The following is a 19,539-nucleotide window of genomic DNA, read 5'->3' on the forward strand; positions in this document are numbered from 1 at the left end:
ACTTTGTAATTTGGAGACTCAGGCTTAAAAATTGAAGTCAGCACTATTAGTACTACTGCTATTAATAATAGTTCCTATTTATAGTGCTCTTACTATTTGCCGTGGATACGTTACATGTGTTATGACTAAAGTACTGCATGCATTGTTTCCCGTAAAACACAGGACAACCCCATGACAGAGCTATTAGTATCTCCATTTCATAGATGACGCAACTGAGCATCCAACCATTACCACCACTGCCACCAGCATCTCCTTTAAAACAAAACAAAACAAAACAAAAAACAGGTGTTTTGAATCATCGCTTCCAGTATTAGGATGATTTTAAGTAATGCTACCAGTCTAATTATGGAGTTCTGTTATCTAAGAGGCCTATAGTCCTTATTTCCAGTCTCTGTGCATGAAAGTAGCTTCCAACCTCTGCAACTTCCTTTCAATTACTCAGTGCTATTTTAGGAACAGTAAGAGTTCTGACTTGGAGTCCATTTAAATGAGTCAAAAAAAATTTTTTTTTAAACAACAGTGTTTACTAAGAAAAGACTTCTCACTCTTCTGATCCCTTTTATCGGGAAGGGCTCATGAGTACAAGTCTTGATTACAGTTGCCTTCAAGACCAGTTTTGAAATGTCTTTCGTTTCCTTGAGCAATACATTGGTTGCCTAATCATACTATCCAACTGAAAGCAAGAGGAAAATAGAGTCAGTTTAACCTAACCCAAAGAAGGAACATGTTTCCTGGCATGAGAATGTGTCAAAGACCGCATAGCGTGTCCTGACTCCCCTGTGTCATCAGGGCTGTATCATGTGTTGTGGGTAAATTATCTATTTTGTAAGTTAGGCCAAAGTGTGCTCTTTCAGCTAACTGTGAAAGCACTCTCGAAAGCCCATGAAACCTTATTATTCTAATGACCAACACAAGGGGTTGATAAATGAATTATGAGGCCAGGTATTATCGCCATTAAATAGATCTCACTCAATTATTTATACCTGGGTCTGGGGTTACAGAGCAGGGAGCTGTGCATACTGTACCAGGGCTGTCTGGAGCTCCAAGACCTGGAGACCAGGTTACGGACTTGGCAGGCAGCTTCTGTTGAATGCAATTCAAGGGAGTGACACACATTTTTCAGTCAGACATTTGGATGGTTTGAAGCCAATGGATATTCAAAGTTTATCCACAAAATCTTATTCATTTTATCTGTGCAAAAAAAAAAAAAATCCCTTTAAATTATCCAGATACCTACAAATGGGTAGGAAGGTGAATTACCTTTAGGAAAAGCATAGACATTTTCTTGCTTTTTAGTTTTCAGAGGTTCTGCTCTTTTATTTTCTTGGATTCTGATATCTGTAATGGGCACGTTAGTGTGATAAATAGCAGTCAGTACTCATCTCCATATTGGATAGTTTCTTTTTTTTTTTTTATCTTATCCCTAATAGCACAGTGAAAGATGTTGTCTTCTGGTTAAGAAATCTGTTATTGGAGAGGGTGGGATTAGGAGGAACTAGGTTTTTGTTGTTGTCCTCGTCGTTGTTTTTCTTGTTTCCTGAAATCATGCAATTCATCGCAAAGGTTAGCCTGGAAAATAGTGTTAAGAGATGTTCTGTCACTGAGTCACCAATTTCTTCCTGTGCAATGTCCCTTCTTCTAGGCCAGCAAGCTGCAAAATGTATTCCTTATATCCCGAGAGCATCCTATAAGGAAGTTCAAGAATCTGTTCTTGCTAAAAAAAAAAAAAAAATTACTTTCTTCCCACCCTGTAACCACTGGCTTTGTTTTAACATCACCCCCTAGACTTCTGATGAGTTGAGTCCTGTACTTACTTTGGCAAGAGTGGGCAATAGGGAACAGAAGGAGCTAGAATGACTCTTCAGGGATCTTTCTGGTATAAAACTTGGGGAAGGTTATTTGGAGAACTGAGGAGGTGGGTAAGGCATTAGGACAGAGAAGAAATTTCTACCTGAGACTACGTGGAGTTGAGCGAAGTCCAGATTTTTATCTGAAAATCAATGTCAGTATATGTATGTTGAAGGTGGGGTGGGTTAGTACTTGGGAGAGAAAGAGGAAAGTATGCCTAGCATCAGGAAAACTTGTCAGTTGAAGAAACAAATGATAAAACCTTGTTTAGATTGCTCCCAAGGAAAACCATATTTATAATAACTGACAAAAACCTTATGAATGCCATGTAAATAGGTTTCGATATTATTAGATGAATTTATGATTAATTTTGTGGTGATTGTAATTTGGTTATAACCCTGACTTGCCTCTCTCTCTTAAATCTTGCTAGTTTAATGATCCTATAATACAATCATCAGTTCACAAAATTAAAAGTCTTGTCAGAAATATGAAGTAGAATAGCTATATCTTTACACTTACGGCTGTTGAGAGCAGTCATGTTTTCTAATTGGCCACTCATCTAGAAAGTGATGTAACTCTAAAAAAACAAACTGAGCGTCTTTTAAATTATCTGCTAAGTACCCAGAGTAGAAGATATGCCCATAAAGTGGGCACTTTACATTTGAAAAACAAATTTTGATTTTACTACTAGGAAGAATGTTTGATTCTCTATTTACATGTGTTTATTAGAATGGAATGATGTGATGATTCCCGTGTATACTTGATTGTACGAATTTCAACATTTTTGATGCCAGATAATTGAACTACAGTCAGTTCCACTATAACACCATGTGTAGGTTCCTAAAACCCATCACACTGTGCAAAATAAGGCAATGAAAAACCACAGGGCTCATAGGAAAACTGGGGCCAGGGGAGTAATACTCAGAAATACCATCAATGACACATTGACAAAGATGGGTATAAAACGGCGGCCAACAGTTTACACAAAATTTACATTATGCTTAAATTGTTCTGTAATGCATCAATCATGTTAAAACAGATTTTCAGTTCTGAACCAACTGTTACAAGAAAATCCACTGTGTAATAATCCCTCCAACACTTCCACACTTTCGATCTCCCCTTCTTCTTACCACTGGGCGAGCAGGGAAGTCGTCACTCACCCTCTAGTTTGTGTGTTGAGGAGTCTTGACCTGCTAAAGGCCATGAAGTAACTAAGGGAAACTGCAGATTGTGCTCGTGTGTGTGAGTCCTGGGCATGCATGGTTTCTTCTGAGAAACAGGAACCTCCTGAATGAATGTACAGAGGGGGTCAAAAGACAGGCAAGGTCACAGAGACAAATCACAGAAGATGGGTCAGAATTCAAGTTAGAGTCAAGTTGAGTTTAGTTCAAGATTGTATAAAAGTCTGTGAGGTAGCTGCCATGCTCACTCCTGCCATATCATTTCTAGAAAATATTGTTAATGATTAAATGGGATATGTTTCCTTGATTGCAGGGATGGGGAAACCCAGCCATGAGAGCTCAGTTGTATTTTTTGATATGGCTTCATTAAACATTTTAGAATGTGTAGAATGTTTTAGAAACCATTTTGAAATTAATCTTCATAGCTCAGAGATGATGTCAAATGTCAGGGCCAATCTAGTAACTCTTCCCATTTCCAGGGGTCTGCTCTAGTAAGTTTTCTTTCTTTTTTTTTTTTTTTCTTTCCTTTCCTTTCCTTTTCTTTCCTTTTCTTCTTTTTTATTTTCCTTTCTTTTCTTTTCTTTTTTTTTCCCATTTTTTCATTTTTTAAAATACATATATATATATATGTATATACATATACATATGTATATACATATATATATATTTTATATATATGTATATTTTATATACATATATATGTATATACATATATATATATATTTTATATATATGTATATTTTATATACATATACATATGTATATACATATATATATATATATATATATATATATTTTTTTTTTTTTTTTTTAAGAGAGAGAGGGAGAGAGAGAGAGCACACAAAAGAGGGGAGGGTCAGAGAGAGAAGCAGACTCCCTCCGAACTGGGAGCTAGATGCTGGGCCCTGTCCTGGGACTCTGGGATCATGACCTGAGTCGAAGGCAGACACAACCAACTGAGCCCACCCAAGGGCCCCCTGTCCTATTAAGTTTCTGGGAAGACTCATGTAGAAGGGTACAATCCCAACGTTTAGGAGGGACTTTGCTTCAGAGCATTAATTAATGTGGAAAATACAATTATTGGATACTCCCCTCTCTATGTGTATCTCAAGTACGCCTCTCAGCTCCACTTCCAAAAGGTTTAGGTTTATTAAGCACATCTTCTGCTCAAAGTAGTGGTCGGTGCTGTGGGGGATACAGAAGGACAAGATCCTGTCCCTGCCATCAAGGAACTCATTGGGGGGTTCTGTCTGATGACTGAAGAGAATCTACTCCATTGCCCTTGTGTTTTTATGGCAGAATATGGGTGGGTGCAGAGACGCAGGTGGGTGAGGAGGCCCCACTGTGGAGTTACTGGCTAAGTCAGCAGGTGTGTGTTGGGTTCTGATCACTGGGCGTTATAAAATCACGAGTTTAGCACTGTCACTAATTTACTTTGTATGTTAATAAGTTTATTTATAGTCCTATGTTGAAGGGTCTTACTCTGTAAAATCACACATTCCAGGAACCATTCAGCTGACAATGTTGTGGCTGTGGAAAGGCAGTCCAGATTTGGGTTCTTCTGGATGATGCCCTCTATAGCCCCTAAAAGGTCAAGACAATCCTGGGCCACCCCTGTTCATAAAATTCTTTTCTCATATCCAACACAGAACAATAGCAAAATTGGCCAAAGTTACAAAACTGCAGTACATTTAACATTGACCATTTTGCTGAGTTCATGGTTTTCTACACACACACACGGACACTAATGTGACTGCTATAAATGTGTAACTATTTGGGAATAATGTTAAGGTTTATATTTGAGGCTCTTTTGGATTGTGAAGCTCAAAATATTCCTTTCCTTTCCCTTCTTCCCTCAACCCCACTTGCTGACTGCTCTGCTTCAAGTCATAACTGGTTTTATGAGATTAAACACCAGGTCTGTAAAGTGTGTTCTATGTCAGTTTGTCCTAAACTCCTTGACTTTTTTTTTTTTAAGAGTTTTAAAATAAACATTCTGACTGCCAGAATCTGAAGTCAACTTTGGATTCAATTTTATATGTGGTAGAAATGAAAAGAACTAGCATTCTCTATTTTGACACTTAGCATAAATTCCTTGCTTTTTCATGACTCCAGCTGATTAATAATAATAAGTGAGCCTAAAATATCTTATTCTTCCTGGCCAGAATTAAAAAGCTTAAACATCTATTACAAGCCCTGAGCTTGAAATAGAGCTTAAATTAATATGCTAAGGTTCTAGAAGAAATAAGGCTGCAAACCTAATAAAATGAAATGTCCATTACCTCTCTTCCATGATTCTCAACTATCCCTCCTTTACCCTTATTTTATTTTCTCAGGGAAGCAAAAAAATTTGTGAGTGAAAATGAAGGAGCCCTTGGGAAAGGGAAAGGAAAGCGGTGGTTTGCATTTAAGATGATGATGGCCAAGGTAAGCATTTTCGCAACTCAGTTTAGTTGATGCCATGCATCTCAATGGCAGCCATATTGATTCCAGGAGGGAGAAAATTGGTTCTGTTATGGGAAAGGGAAAATGTCTTACATTTTCTATGTACGAAGCATGTACACACATAAAGTAAATACACAGTATATCTTTGTAATAAAATTTGGGATGTGATTCAGAAAACAAATAAAAAAGCCCCAAAATACTACTTAAAGGAGTTAAAATGAAAAATAAGTTGAGAAACATTGATTTATGGCAGAAGACTTACTTGTGTGATTTTTCTCACCCCTAAATGGCAAAGACTGTGCCCCTTTGATTTTTATTCCCCGGTAGTGAAGGGGTTTGGGTTACAGTTTCTTTCTCAAATGTCTACAAGTTTTAGGCCATATACCTCTTCTCTATAAAGAACATCAACTACAAATTGAATAGAACATGAGAAAAAAAAGTGATACATCAATATAAACAGATTCTTGGAAAAGATAGAAAAGAAACTAACATTTATTTAGTATATACTATATGCAAAGCACTGAGCTGAATCCTTCAATTAAGTTATCATATTTAATTCTCAACGCAAAGTAGGTATGCAGGCATTATTATCCCCCTTTACAATTGTTACCCCACCTGTAAGCTAAATGCATTTCCATACAATGGGGTTTTGTGAATAAAATTAATAAATCTTAAACAGGAAATAGAGATAGAAAGATTTATGATACATGTCAGGGATTAATTTTGCCTGTTCTTATCATTTAAATGAATAGAATCATATGATATTTATACTGTTGTTTCTGCCTTCTTTGATGCAATATGATATTCATAAGATACATTCATGTTGTGGCCACTGTAGTTCATTTTTATCAGTCTGTTGTAATCCATCGTATGAAGGCACCACAATTTGTTCATCCATTCTCTTGTAGTTGTCTCTAGTTGGGGCAATCTTTTGAACTTCAGACTTGTCTCGTACTGTTATTTGGGGCCTACATGCCTGTCCATCTCACATGTTATCTCAGGATAATGCACACTTAACGTGAAGTTATGCGCCCCATTCCCATTCTTCCATGTGGTCCTTGTGGTCCTCTTGACCATGGATGACCCAACATTGTGGAATAAAATGGAATGAAGGTCTTTTATAAAAACTGTGAATCTTTTTCTTCCTCCCTTTTCTGTGATACTATGCCTTTCCATTTAATTAGCTCTCTCCTTGTACCAGAATAAAAATTGTCCTATGTCGTAACACCATCCTCTGTTGAAGTCTCTTGTTTATGTTCAGCTTACTCTAGTAGACCCAGCAGCCCTTCAAGGCAGAAGCTGTGTTTTACTCATATTTCATCAGTTTCTTCATGCAATGAATGAATATTTAATTAAACACATACAATTTGCTGATCGCCTAATACCGGGTGCAAACTCAGTCCCTGCTCCCTTATTGTTGAGCAGAGTACACAGATCTGTCTCAGCCTATTTGCTGTAAAACAGGGGATGCATCAAAGCTGTTTGAATTGAATTGGTGTGGGGGTGGGTGAGGAGCAGGGAGGCAAGTAAAACCTACTGTTTTCCCTTTTTACAAAAAATCTTATGTGGCACCAGAGAAATCTTTCCAAGTTCATTGTCTTGTGATATTTTGGGTTGGGGGCGAAAGATAAACCTCTTGGCAAACAAGAGGCTGGGTTTTACTGTTGTATTTGGCTTTCTTTTCAGAAATGGGCAAAATTTCTTCGTGATTTTGAAAACTTCAAAGCTGCCTGCGTCCCTTGGGAAAATAAAATCAAGGCGATTGAAAGTAAGTGCTCATGAGATCTCATTAGATGGGAAGGTTGTTTCATAAACTTACCAGATGCCTTTCTTAGTTTCTGTACTATTGGGAAGGTTAAAAACAAGAAAACAAACAAACAAAAATAACCATTTTGTACATTTTCTTTGTTTACTGTGAAAATTTGTGAGCACTTCCCAGTCACAGCATTGGAGACCCTGCTCTCCTTTTTTATGTTAGACCCAAATATTCTCATTCTGACCTTTTCTCTTCTATACAGGGAAGTCAGTATTGTGTCCAATGACGCCGAGTCATAAGTATCACGAGGAAGGCTGCGATTTTATATTGGCAATGAATATGACATTGAAAATATATATTCTTGTGAGAGACAGTGATCAAAATGAACAATGTCTAAAAAGAATGAAGAAATTTTAAAGCCTCATTTTCAAATCTGAAGTAGAATAAGTAATCATCATCCAGGAACTTGCTATGTGAATGTTATATTGTGCCTTCATTTGATACGGTATTTCTAGGGTATACAGAATATACTCATTGAAAGCCTATTTAGAACAGTGCTCTAGGCTTAAAATAAGGCAAGTAAAAATTTTAAAACATTGTAAATATAATAAATAATTTCTTAAACCTATAAAGGAAAAAATAAAACATAAAAAGAATATAAGAAGAGTAAAGAATATAAAGAAAAAGGGATAATATCTGAAACAATTCTGAGCATAATCTTGCCATATTTTGGTTTCTAAGAGTTTTGACTAGGATCTGATTTTCCTCCCTGACTTTTCAGATCAGGAGGCAGGTTTTCCTGCTGGTTAAATGTGGCATTGCATAATTGAAATGGAGGCTCCATAGGGAGATAACACAGTTGATGGATATTTCACGGACATGATTGGGCATGTTTTAGGAGTGCCTCTCCTCAGTGTTCTGTCTCTCATTATCAGGTGGCAATGAATTAAAAATACATCAGCTAATTAATTGCACTTCCACAGATTGCTGTTGTGCCCCGTCATTGCTTTATTTTCCTCCTTAATACTTGCTGTGTAAAATACTGTATATTTAATTTAGTTTTTAGTGTAATTTCATTTCATTTTATTTTATGTTTACTTCTTCTGGTAGACTACGAAAGCAGAGGTTTGGTTTGGTTTACTCCTGGATCACCAGACCTAAAATTTGCTTGACTTTAATAAATATGCATTGAATAAAACTAAATAGTAGATGTCCTTCAAATGTTTGCCATTCTAGGAAATGCAAAAAAGAATTTAGACCCAGCAGGGCAGAACAGACACCGTGGAATCCTTATGTTTCAAGCGTGCAGCTCAAATGTGGTACCTTGAGAGGCACTGAGGAGCGGAAAGCCATTTGGAACATTAAGGTCTTGATACAATTTGTGTGGAAAGAACTCTGGATTTGGTTCTTTGCTTTGCTGTTCAACTCTGAGGCAGTCATTTAATCCCTCTGGGCCTCGGTTTATTCATCTATGAGATGATAGGATTGAATCTTGATAGTCATGAGATGTAGCCCAAGAAATTCGTAATAATGAGAGTTAAAATATGTACATTTGCAGATTATTTATTTGGAAGGTCCACTGTCTAGCTTGTCTCAATAATAATGTCCTGCCCACCTGTGTTGCAGTGGCTTATCTTGAGTGGGATGGAAACCAATGGACTTACTTTTCTTGCCAGGAAGCTCACACAGGAATGAGTGACAGTACGACTACCATCCAGCGTGTGTGTTACTGAGGGAAAGACAGATCGAGAGCCATACTTTTAGTTATATTCCTTCCTCCCCTCTTCCTCCAGGAAATTTGGAACAGTCAGCTGGATAACTCCAGCAGATGCGGATTATTTTCTCTTCTGTATGCAATTTTGGGTTTGATTAGGTTGTCCTGATTTCTCCACCTTTGTGGAGAAAGTGCTTTGCCTCACTGTGAAGAATTGATCCTTATTTTCTATTCCACCAACAACGGCCACAACCACCCCTCTTCACGTGTCACCTAGATACCCTACAGACACTTCATATAATCTCAGACATGCCTGCAGTGTGCCCATTATGCTTCCTATTTTCAAGTCGCAGTTAAATCAAGGTCCCAGAATGAGTTATCAGAGGAGCTGAGAAGTCAGGAAGTCTCTCTGACTCCACAGCTTATGGTTTTTCTCAATGGGGCTTACTCGTTTGTTACTTGAAGGAAGATTTTATAAACTTTTCCTTCTGCCTCAGGATGAGCAGTTAGAAATTTTCTTGATCATTATCTTATTTGGGGAATTGTGTCCCATTTTCTCATGTGTTTATTTTGCATGAGTTATTTGTTTAATTTTGTACTTAAGTTTCTCTAAGATGCTTAATGCATTATGATCTTAATGGTAATCATCGGTACATCATATGCTTTTGGGCTATTGTAGTAGTTGACAAGTGGGAAGCCTCTCTAAGAGGCTTAGTATTAGTATTAGTAAAGTCATTGAGTTGATTGGGTTGTACCAGCCATCTCATAGAAAGGACCCTACGGAGGACAGGGAGGCAGGCATCTATGATGGTCTTTGAAACTTAAGTAAATGGAAATTGGGAAAGAAATGGGGCATGCCGTCAGTTTTCTAAAGGTTGAGGTTCTTTTGCCCCTGACTGGATCTATAATATGGATAATCCTTTTATACTTGGGGCCCTCTGTTTGTACATTTGGAGCTTCCCCCAAATTTGGGGTTTAATTGGTTCCTATGCAAGGCAATTTCCAACCTAACATTCTATGATTTATAAGTTACAATCAGCTTGAGATTTATATGTAAGCAGATGAAGTTCTTTATACTTTTGAGTGATAAATAATTGAAATGGTTAAATGAAAAAGAGACTTACAGTGACAGAGGCCTGCATAATTTACCTTCTCCACTAGTTCTTCTTAGAAAAAAGTAGATTAAATATGTACCCTATTTATAAAATACATATTTCATATTGTAAAATAACACCAATACTTTTCCCTTACAGAAATGACCATTTAATCCTACAGAAGTGTCAGAAATACTATTATATTCCTTTTGAAAGTCAGAATAATCTAACATACTACCTCATTTAATCTTCAAAATAAACTTGGCTGGACTGATTAATTGAGCAAATATTCACGGAGTACCTGCCATTATTCGGCCTGTTTCCAGGCACTGGGCATGCAGTACTGAAAAGGACAGTCAAGGCTCAATCTTACATCCAGTTATGTTAATATGCATGTGGGTGGGGAAGACAGGTCATAAAGTAGAAACAATTAAATCATGAAGAAATTTCAGATTGTGGTCAGAGGCATGTTTAAAACAGGAGCAGCTAAGTTCCATTCCAAAGTCTTTCTAATCCATTTGCCCTCATTCTCTGCTCAATCTCTAGATAATACTAAACAAGTATTTTTTTAAGTGTGGTTTTAAGAGAGTCCCAAATTGCCAGCTTTCTCTGAGTGTTTATAAAACTCTAATAATTGGCAGAATGGAGAGGGGAACTTATGTCTAAAACTCATGCTTGATCATATCTTGATTCCAGTAAGGCCTGGATTCCTTTGTGAGTGTGGACTAGATAGTTACTTAAGGACCCCAGGTGGTTTTTTGTTTTTGTTTTTTTCACATCAAAAATAGATTTGACCATTCCTGCCACAAATGGATGCTGTGAAATTCTACATCACGTGGGGCTGCCGTTGAATTTTACTCTCACGTCGGCCTTGTGAAGAGGCCATGCTAAGAACCCCAGGATTACCCACAAGGATACACCATATTAACTACATTGTATTACGTATTTTGCTGAAAAAGCTGTGTATTTGTACTCCCAGGAAATATAGTCTATATCCATTGTGACTCCAGAATTATTATCAAAACCATGGATTAAATCATGGAATGTCCTTCGATCTGGAGATTACAAGTCTTTCTCAGAAGTGAAATCTACTTCTTCCTAATAGTAAAGTATGGCATTAAAATAAGATGTGAGTGACCTATTTTTCAGACTGGAAAGATCTGTAGATAGACAACCCTAAGAACAGAGTTTCTTCAAGTTTCATGTCTTCATGTTTCCCTACTGGCCTCAGAGCTGCAGAAAATGGAAATCAAATTTGCCACGTTTAATTCCCCTAGGCCAGTTCGAAAGAAACTATGCTTCATGTCCTAGCCTAATGAGATGGTATTTATACTGTGTTCATACAGCAGGTGATTAAATTGGTCTTTTTTTCCCCCCCATTTAGAAATGCTCATATTTGTCTGCCTGTCTTATTACCCATCTGTTCAAGAGGAAATTATACATGATGACAGACTATAAATTACTTTGCCTTAATAATAAATAACCAAAGGGAGAGGTGAAACTTTAACCTTAGTTTAAAAGAAATGCAAGGAAATTCAGCAACAAGAATATTGCATAAGCTTAAAAGGCCTCACTTGAATATGTACCAAGGACTTTGTTTTACTATATTAATAATTCATTATGGAAACAGAATTTATTAGATTAAAGAAAAAAAAGAATTTGTCATTTCTGGGCACCGTTCCAATTTATGAATGTGAATGGCCTAGCTGATTGGTGGAAATTGCCTATGTTTTTCCAGACATACACATTCATGGCTTATTTACTCCGTATATTCTAGGTTTTTTTTTTTATATATAATAGTGTTATTACGATTCTACTTGAGTAGCAGTATACCACTGTGGTTAAGAGAGATCTGGATTTGGAGTCAAACACCTACAGATCAAGGCTGCCTAGTTTAGAGCCCTGGCTCCATCATTGACTACCTATCACGTAACTCCCTGTGTAACCCTGGTTCCATCATTTACTAGCTGTGAAACCCATGGGCCCAAGTCTCTGTAAAGTGAGAGTATAGGAGTTCTCTTCTTGCAGGAATTCCATGATGACTAAAGGAATTAATACACAAGATCAAAATAGGTACTGAAACCAAATTCATTAAATGTTAGCTATTACTGTCATTAATCAAATCTTGGTTCAGTCAAATGCTGTGTTTAGGTTTTTGGTTCCCCATCCACACAGTGGGACTAATAACACTTAAACTTATCGGGTTCTAGAAGCAATAAAATGAGCTAACGAAGTTTACAGTAATTGAAGTTTATGCATAATTGACCAGCAACATATGTCAGCTGTTACTACTAGTACTACTACTAATATTGCTACTACTACTACCCATTCCGGTTCTTTTTTTTTTTTTTTAAGATTTATTTATTTATTTATTTATTTGGCAGACAGAAATCACAAGTAGGCAGAGAGAGAGAGGAGGAAGCAGGCTCCCCGCCTAGCAGAGAGCCCGACGTGGGGCTCCATCCCAGGACCCTGGAATTATGACCTGAGCCGAAGGCAGAAGCTTTAACCCACTGAGCAACCCAGGCACCCCCCCACCCATTCTTGTTCTTTACAAGAGTAAAACAATTTAATCTAGGAGACTAAGCACATGGAATGACTGTTCTTTTTAATTATGATTTCTTAGCTACACTTCAGGAAGTTTTCTCTTTTCAGTCAACGCCAGATTTAGCCACCTACCTCTGATCAGACAGAACCACTAGGATAAATGGATATGAAGAGGAAAGATTTCTCCTTTTTTATTTTTGTGTTGAGACAGGGAAAGGTCCTGTGGAGCTTGGATGCCAACCGGTTGATTTGTGTTCTTTCCTTTACAGTCTTTCTTTTGTCACTGATGTCTGCCCTCTGCCATTGATAGGTGTTCTATAGAAGGAACAACGTCTTCTGGATTTCTTGGTCTCTTTGACCTGTGTCTGGGTCATTTGTACAATCACTACTTTTAATGAAATCTGTTTTCCTGAAATTCATTTCCTTTAGATTTAGGATTGTGTAAAAAAATAAGTAAGGAAGGGGGGCTGCTTAATGGTTACTTCTCTACTTCCAATAAAATGGTTGTGAAAAAATGGAGCTTGAAAGCTTTGGAGTCTAAAGTATATTTCATCCATAATGAATATAGATTATATCTGGGGGAGGGGATATTTTCAGAAGCATTATAATTTGCTTCTCTTTTTTGCCTTTAGGTATATTTGTACTCTGTATTCAATTTAAGAAATTTATTTGCTAGGGTTGTGCATGGAGGCTGAGAGAAGGTGGGTGGTGGGTGCTAACGAGAAGAGCAAAACTTTAAGAAGGAAGGAGGGAAGGAAGGGAGGGAGGGAAAGATGGAGGGATGGGGGAAGGAGGAAAGGATGAGTCAGCACCACGTGCTTAGGACTCTATACCAGAAGATCTCGGTGTTTCAGGAAAAACTTGCTCCAGATGCCTAGAGGCCAAGTTCCTTCTTCAGTTAATGAGTAACCATAATGACTAGCAAGCAAGAAGTCTACTGCCTTCTATAAAACCTGACACGTGAACCCGGCTGTGGCGGGGCTTGGGCAGTTGTTACCAGAGAACATAGGTAACAGTCCTGAGATGATGGGAAATCACTGGGAGCCAGGTGGATGATCAGATGTCCTGGAAGGGCAGATCTGCGCAGCCTTTCTGCAGATGGACCTGTGCATTGGGTTACAGCTCCTGTGGGCATGTTTATCAAAACCACACGCTTTTAGAAATCCAGTAGAACTCTGCATCTCTCTACAAAGGGAAATGGATCCAAACATTCAGACTAAAAAATAATTGATTTTTTAAAATGTCCATTTACATGCCTTTTTTTTTTTTTTTTAAGTTCCTATAAAAATGGTCACTAAGCTTTGGGAATAGGTGAGGCGGGTCCTAGAGAATAGACCTGAGTTTCAGAAAGGGAAGCATGACTCTCGTGTGAGCTCAGCCTTATCTTACTAAGCAGAGACTGGAATTTGCTTCACCTGAGCCTCCTTCTTCCTGCAATGTTTCCCTACTGGTGACGCTGCAAAGCCAGAGGGCCAAGAAAGCCATTGGTCCCTGGACGTGTTTTGCTGAATGAGTTGGGAAAAAGGGCCTGATGGGGTGGGCGGCTGTGAGTGTTCATCATTTCTTCTTGGGCAACTGCATAGGGGCATTGGGAATTGGGAAGAAAACTAGCTACTTGATGTTGAACTTCAAGTGATAAAGAAAAAGCGTGGCTTTTGTTATCAGATGAATTCTCAACCTGAGACTCCAAATTCCTGTTCTTTCTTCCTCTTCCATTCTCTGATTTAAGATACATTTTAAAAAATTTTTTTTTCTCGTGGGGCACCTGGGTGGCTCAGTGGGTTAAGCCTCTGCCTTCAGCTCAGGTCATGATCCCGGGGTCCTGGGATCGAGCCCCACATCGGGCTCTCTGCTCAGCAGGGAGCCTGCTTCTCCTCTCTCTCTCTACCTGCCTCTCTGCCTGCTTGTGATCTCTGTCCAAAAAAAAAAAAAAAAAAAAATCTTAAAAATATTTTTCTCGTAAATACCATTTGGACAGATCACTTTCACCCGGGGCATGTGCAGGTTGATGGCACATTCTTGCCTGTCCCCTCCCAATTCATTTCCCAAAGCTGAAAAGAATTTAAAGGTCCCATTCTACCCCACTCCCCACCCCGCTATTTAACACCTGTTGGGTGACTTTCTCAACAATTTAAAATAAAAGTCTCACTTCTTACCTGTCCTTAGGAGGCCCTATGCAGTGTGGTTTGTCTCGTCTCTTCATCATCATCTGTCACCGCTTTCCCTTGTTTATTGGGCTCCAAGCACATAGCCCTTTGGTTTGTTCCTCAACTGTCCTGAGCTCTTGCGTGTGTCCAGATATTTGTTCTCGCTCTTTCCTCCGCTTGAGCTGCCCTTCCCCAGCCGGGGCTTTGCTTCCTCTTTGTCCAGCTTGAGACAACTGCTCAGATGTTGCCCTAATACACCTTTCTCAGCGAGCTAATCAAAAGCAACGCTCTCAATATTTTACCTCCTTTCTCTAGGACCCATCTGGTTATAATGATTACATATATTTATAATTACATATATTTACATCGTTATAATGATTACATATATTTATAATTATTACAATGATGCAATCGTATGTGATTTTATATATAATACATATGTATCCTATATATGCTACATGCATATATGATACATCCTAAAAAATAGATACTATACCATGTATATGAATATGCATATATAGTGTATAATATGACATATACTGTACATACATTTAATATGATATATAATAGAATGTAGCATATATATTATGATAAATAGATACATATTTTATTTGTTTTTAAAATTCCTGCCTCTCTGTTGTTTCCATACCTCACTAAAATGTAAGTTGCATCAGGGCGATAACCCTGTCTGTGACATCGTGTTTCGCATCTAAGATAATTCCTGACAGAAGATACTTTAAATATGTGAAGAGTGAGGGAATGAACTTCAGCTCCTACATGGTACCTAAAACATGGCAGTGACGCACACGCAAATAGCACTGGAGGGCTGTAAGCAAGCTGTCCCTGAAGGATGTGGGAAAGGGAAAGGCCTTAGAGAAGGGCATTGTTCCCTGAGAGAAGGGAGGCAGAAGTATAGTGATTATAAGGATAATGGTTGCTAACTATGGGCAGGTCTTGTGGTAATCACTTTACAGGTATCACTCACTTAATGATATTCACTTATTACCTCCAGGAATAAAATGGGCTCGTCAACTAGCAATCCTCGCTGCTAAGCCCCAGGCAGCTCTCCCCCGGGTGGGCTCTGAAGGTGTAGGTCACAGTCGTTCTATGCAGCTGTATCTACCTAGCAGGGAACACTTCCATTACCAGTAACATTTTCTCTTCCTGGATAGAAACAGACTGCTGAAGACCGTCAATGTGGAAAGGACCAGTGTGTTGCGATGAGCAGATTAATTTTTGAAAGCACCAAGACTCGGCTTTTGTTTCGCTTGGTGCTGACCTGCCTTCCAACCTTTTCATTTTCTCTTTGACAGGTCAGTTTGGCTCCTCTGTGGCCTCATACTTCCTCTTCTTGAGATGGATGTATGGGGTAAACATGGTTCTCTTCATCCTGACGTTCAGCCTCATCATGTTGCCAGAGGTAAGAATTGGACTTATCATTTACCAAAAAAACAAAACAAAACAACAAAAAAAACTAAAATGTGATCACTGTCCTAGAAAATTTATTTTCTCTTTTGAAGAATAGCACAATTAACTGGCCGATACCCACTCTTGGAGTCCAAGTGCTTGCAACAAGGTTCATCTTCAAAATGGTACCCATGGGCCAGAGATCCTAATCCTTGCTCCAGAGGGTAGATGAGCCTCCTGAAATCATACATAAAATGCTGTGTGAATGTTTAAATGTACATTTTTATGTGGAAAGGTTCATGGCTTCTATCAGATTCCCAAGGTGGTCCCTGTGCTCAAATGTTAATTGCTCAAAAGGAAGGCTTTCACACCTTGTGAATCGTATTTATTTTGCCAAGTTTGCTTTGAAAAACATCTTAGTGGGCGCCTGGGTGGCTCAGTGGGTTAAGCCTCTGCCTTCGGCTCAGGTCATGATCTCAGGGTCCTGGGATCGAGTCCTGCATCGGGCTCTCTGCTCAGCAGGGAGCCTGCTTCCCTCTCTCTCTCTGCCTGCCTCTCTGTCTACTTGTGATCTTTCTCTGTCAAATAAATAAATAAAATCTTTAAAAAAAAAAAAAAAGGAAAACATCTTAGTGCAACTCAGGACATTTAGTTTTTATATCAAAGAAACACAAAGTGAGCAATTGTTTCCAGATGTAAAATGAGATAAACCAGACCTCCCCCCTCCCAACCCACGCACATGTACACATACAGTAGGGGTCTTTTAGGATCAAGGGCAGAGAGGAGAGGAAAACAGATAGTGCTTCCAGACTGAAGAAGAAGGCAAAGCCCTGAGTTAAAAGGCGGCATGAGGGGGTGGTGGGAAGAGTCCATCAACTAAGGCCAAGAAGCAAGACGAGGGTTGGAGCCTTTATCCATAAGAAGTTAAAGGACTCTGACCACTGGATGCTTACTGGTACAAAAGGCAGGTTAGGCTTTACTCAAGCTACAAAGGGTATTTTCAGGTACCATTATTTCAAAGCCAGTTTGTTCAGAACATCATTGCCCACAGCCAAAACTAAGTGTTTTGAGGGACTTGTTATCCTCATGGTTTTGAATCAGGGCCAGTTTCTGTATCAAGCCTCCCCACGGGTATAATTCCTTACATTCATGACAAGTTTTAGCTTTTAAAAGAGCAAAAACACTTTCACTTCTTTTATTTCCTGAGCCTCACAACAAATTCATGATGTAGATTATAGAAGAGTTTTCTTTCCCCATTTACAACTGTGGAAACAGAGTCACACATTGCTTATTGGGCTTAACTAGTATCCCAGAGTGAGGTTTTTTTTTAATGCTGTTCTGGGTGTAGTACCATGATTGCACCCTTCGTCCCAAGATTTTGCAACCTAATCCATTAGTTTTAGAATCCCTGAAGTAATTCGGAAGGTTCTAGGGCTAGGAGACCGTGGACACAGATCAGAAGTCCTGTAGAGTTCATCTCTCAAGTGAAAACTTCAGACAGCGAGGCAGAATGCATGTCATCACCTTCAAATTAACCCCAGCTTTCTTTCTGCTCATCTCTCTAAGGAACCCTGAAACTTCTTCACTGGCTATCATGACGCCCCGTAGTGTTAGACTCAGGGTCTCTGAAGTTCTGTCAGCCACGCTTGCTCATTCCCCCATACCGCACAGCCGCCATGGAAATGGAAGGTTGTGGCTGGTTTGCTCCACCTCTAGGAGATTACAGAATGCCTGAGAGAGAGGGCAGGGAGCCAGTCTGTGTCCGATGGGATATAGTCCTAGAACGAAGAAGCGTATTGTCTTTTGGATGCTGTCTTTCAGGTTTGTGTAAGATGCTGAGAGGCATCCTGTTTTCCAGGCAATGGTTCCCAGCTCCAGCAAAAGAACAAAGGAGGACGTGCTAGCTTTGCAGCAACACCAGAGGCCAAGGCTGGTCCCTTCCCCGGAGCTCAAAGCTCCATTTTGCCTCTGCTTGCTCCTACCAGCCTCATTCAGCATTCCTTGTAGGTAGATGCCCTTTTGCCCAAAGTTCCTGTGTCCCTGGGCAAGCCTGAGACCTTAATCTTCTTTGTCTTTTGTGGCCCCCCACTTTGGGGTGAGACAGCATGGCTAGGGCCCACCTTCTGCTCTGTTCGATCCTAGGAAGCCAAGAAGCTTCCATGAAACCCGTGCCTCTTGTGCGGAGGGTAGATGGAGGGGTTGATATCCAGCCCTTGCCCAGGCAGGCTTGGCACCCAGGCTTCCAGCCACAATCATCCTCCACCTCTAGCCCAAGGGAAGGAAAGTTTTCATGTTACACAAGAAGTGGCATCTGCTTGGCAAGCCATGTGCCTGCCCTGGGGCTAGAGGGGTGCTTTTTCTAGTTCTCACCAAGACACCTGCTGGAGCCCTGTTCTTGCTCTCTCACTTGTTGGCTCTGCCTCTAATAACTCCTCTTTGAGTCTGGTAGCATCAGATGAGGGCAGTAAACCTGAATTAGTGGTAAAGCAAATATAATGAGGGTGCAATCTTTCCTCCTGTTTGACACCCTCAAACTGACGAGCGATTCACTTGAGTCTTCTCTTCCTTAACATGAAGGACAGAATCTCCCTCCACCTCCACCCCTAGGAGGTAGCCCCATAGGAAGATGTGGGTAGTATGTTTTTTGTTGTTTTTTTGAACACTCTAGTTTCCCCTGAGGCCTCTGTTCTCCTCTCCAGACCTCCCGTTAAGAAAGACCAGTTAGGAGGTGGTGGTGGGTAGTGGGGCTGCTCAGCAAGCCTCTGGGCAATGTGGTTGGCCAACTGCTGGTGGTCCACTGAGCTCAGCATGCAGGGCCCTTAGCACTGTCTTTGTTCTTCACTCTGGATTTAGTAGTCGATTCCCAGAAAATGGGACCCCACGTGGAGACCCACAGAGTCGCCATGAAAATGTGTAAGAAGTGCTTTTAAACAAAACCATTTGTGATCACATGTGTGGCTCAGACTTTGTTTCCAATTATTAACTGCCTTCTTTGCTTCTCTGTATAGTACCTCTGGGGTTTGCCATATGGCAGTTTACCTAGGAAGACAGTTCCCAGAGCTGAAGAGGCATCTGCGGCTAACTTTGGTGTGTTGTACGACTTCAACGTAAGTGTCTGCACACAGCTGTGGTGGTAGGAGGATGGATTTTTGCTTACTCTCTGAAACCCCATGGCCTCTTCTTCTGGCGTAGTTGAAGGTCTAAAGAGATATGTCCCTGCCCCTGCTAAAACAAAAACAACAACAACAAAACCAGGAAAGGATGGAAGGAAAGGAAGAAGGTGGTGGGGGTGGGGTGGGGGGGTGGGCAGGCAGGTAGGAAGGAAGTGAGTGAGGGATGGGATAAGAGAGAAAGGATTGGCTTAAGAATATGATAACATGATTAAATGGGAATATAGACT

The 19,539-nt window shown here is 39.7% G+C and overlaps 1 protein-coding gene across 1 annotated transcript in view; it reads left to right on the plus strand.

Annotated features, from left to right (window-relative positions):
* TMC1 (transmembrane channel like 1) overlaps nucleotides 1-19,539 on the plus strand; it is a 373,785-nt gene that overhangs the window by 295,768 nt on the left and 58,478 nt on the right. The window contains exons 9-12 of the mRNA XM_032866628.1: nucleotides 5,366-5,456; nucleotides 7,161-7,242; nucleotides 16,046-16,152; nucleotides 19,148-19,246. Coding sequence (XP_032722519.1) covers nucleotides 5,366-5,456; nucleotides 7,161-7,242; nucleotides 16,046-16,152; nucleotides 19,148-19,246 — 379 coding nt within the window. The remainder of the gene's footprint in view (nucleotides 1-5,365; nucleotides 5,457-7,160; nucleotides 7,243-16,045; nucleotides 16,153-19,147; nucleotides 19,247-19,539) is intronic.

This window comes from Lontra canadensis, unplaced genomic scaffold (genome assembly GCF_010015895.1).
Source record: "Lontra canadensis isolate GAN:19392208 unplaced genomic scaffold, GSC_riverotter_1.0 scaffold31, whole genome shotgun sequence".
NCBI classification, from domain to species: Eukaryota; Metazoa; Chordata; class Mammalia; order Carnivora; family Mustelidae; genus Lontra; species Lontra canadensis.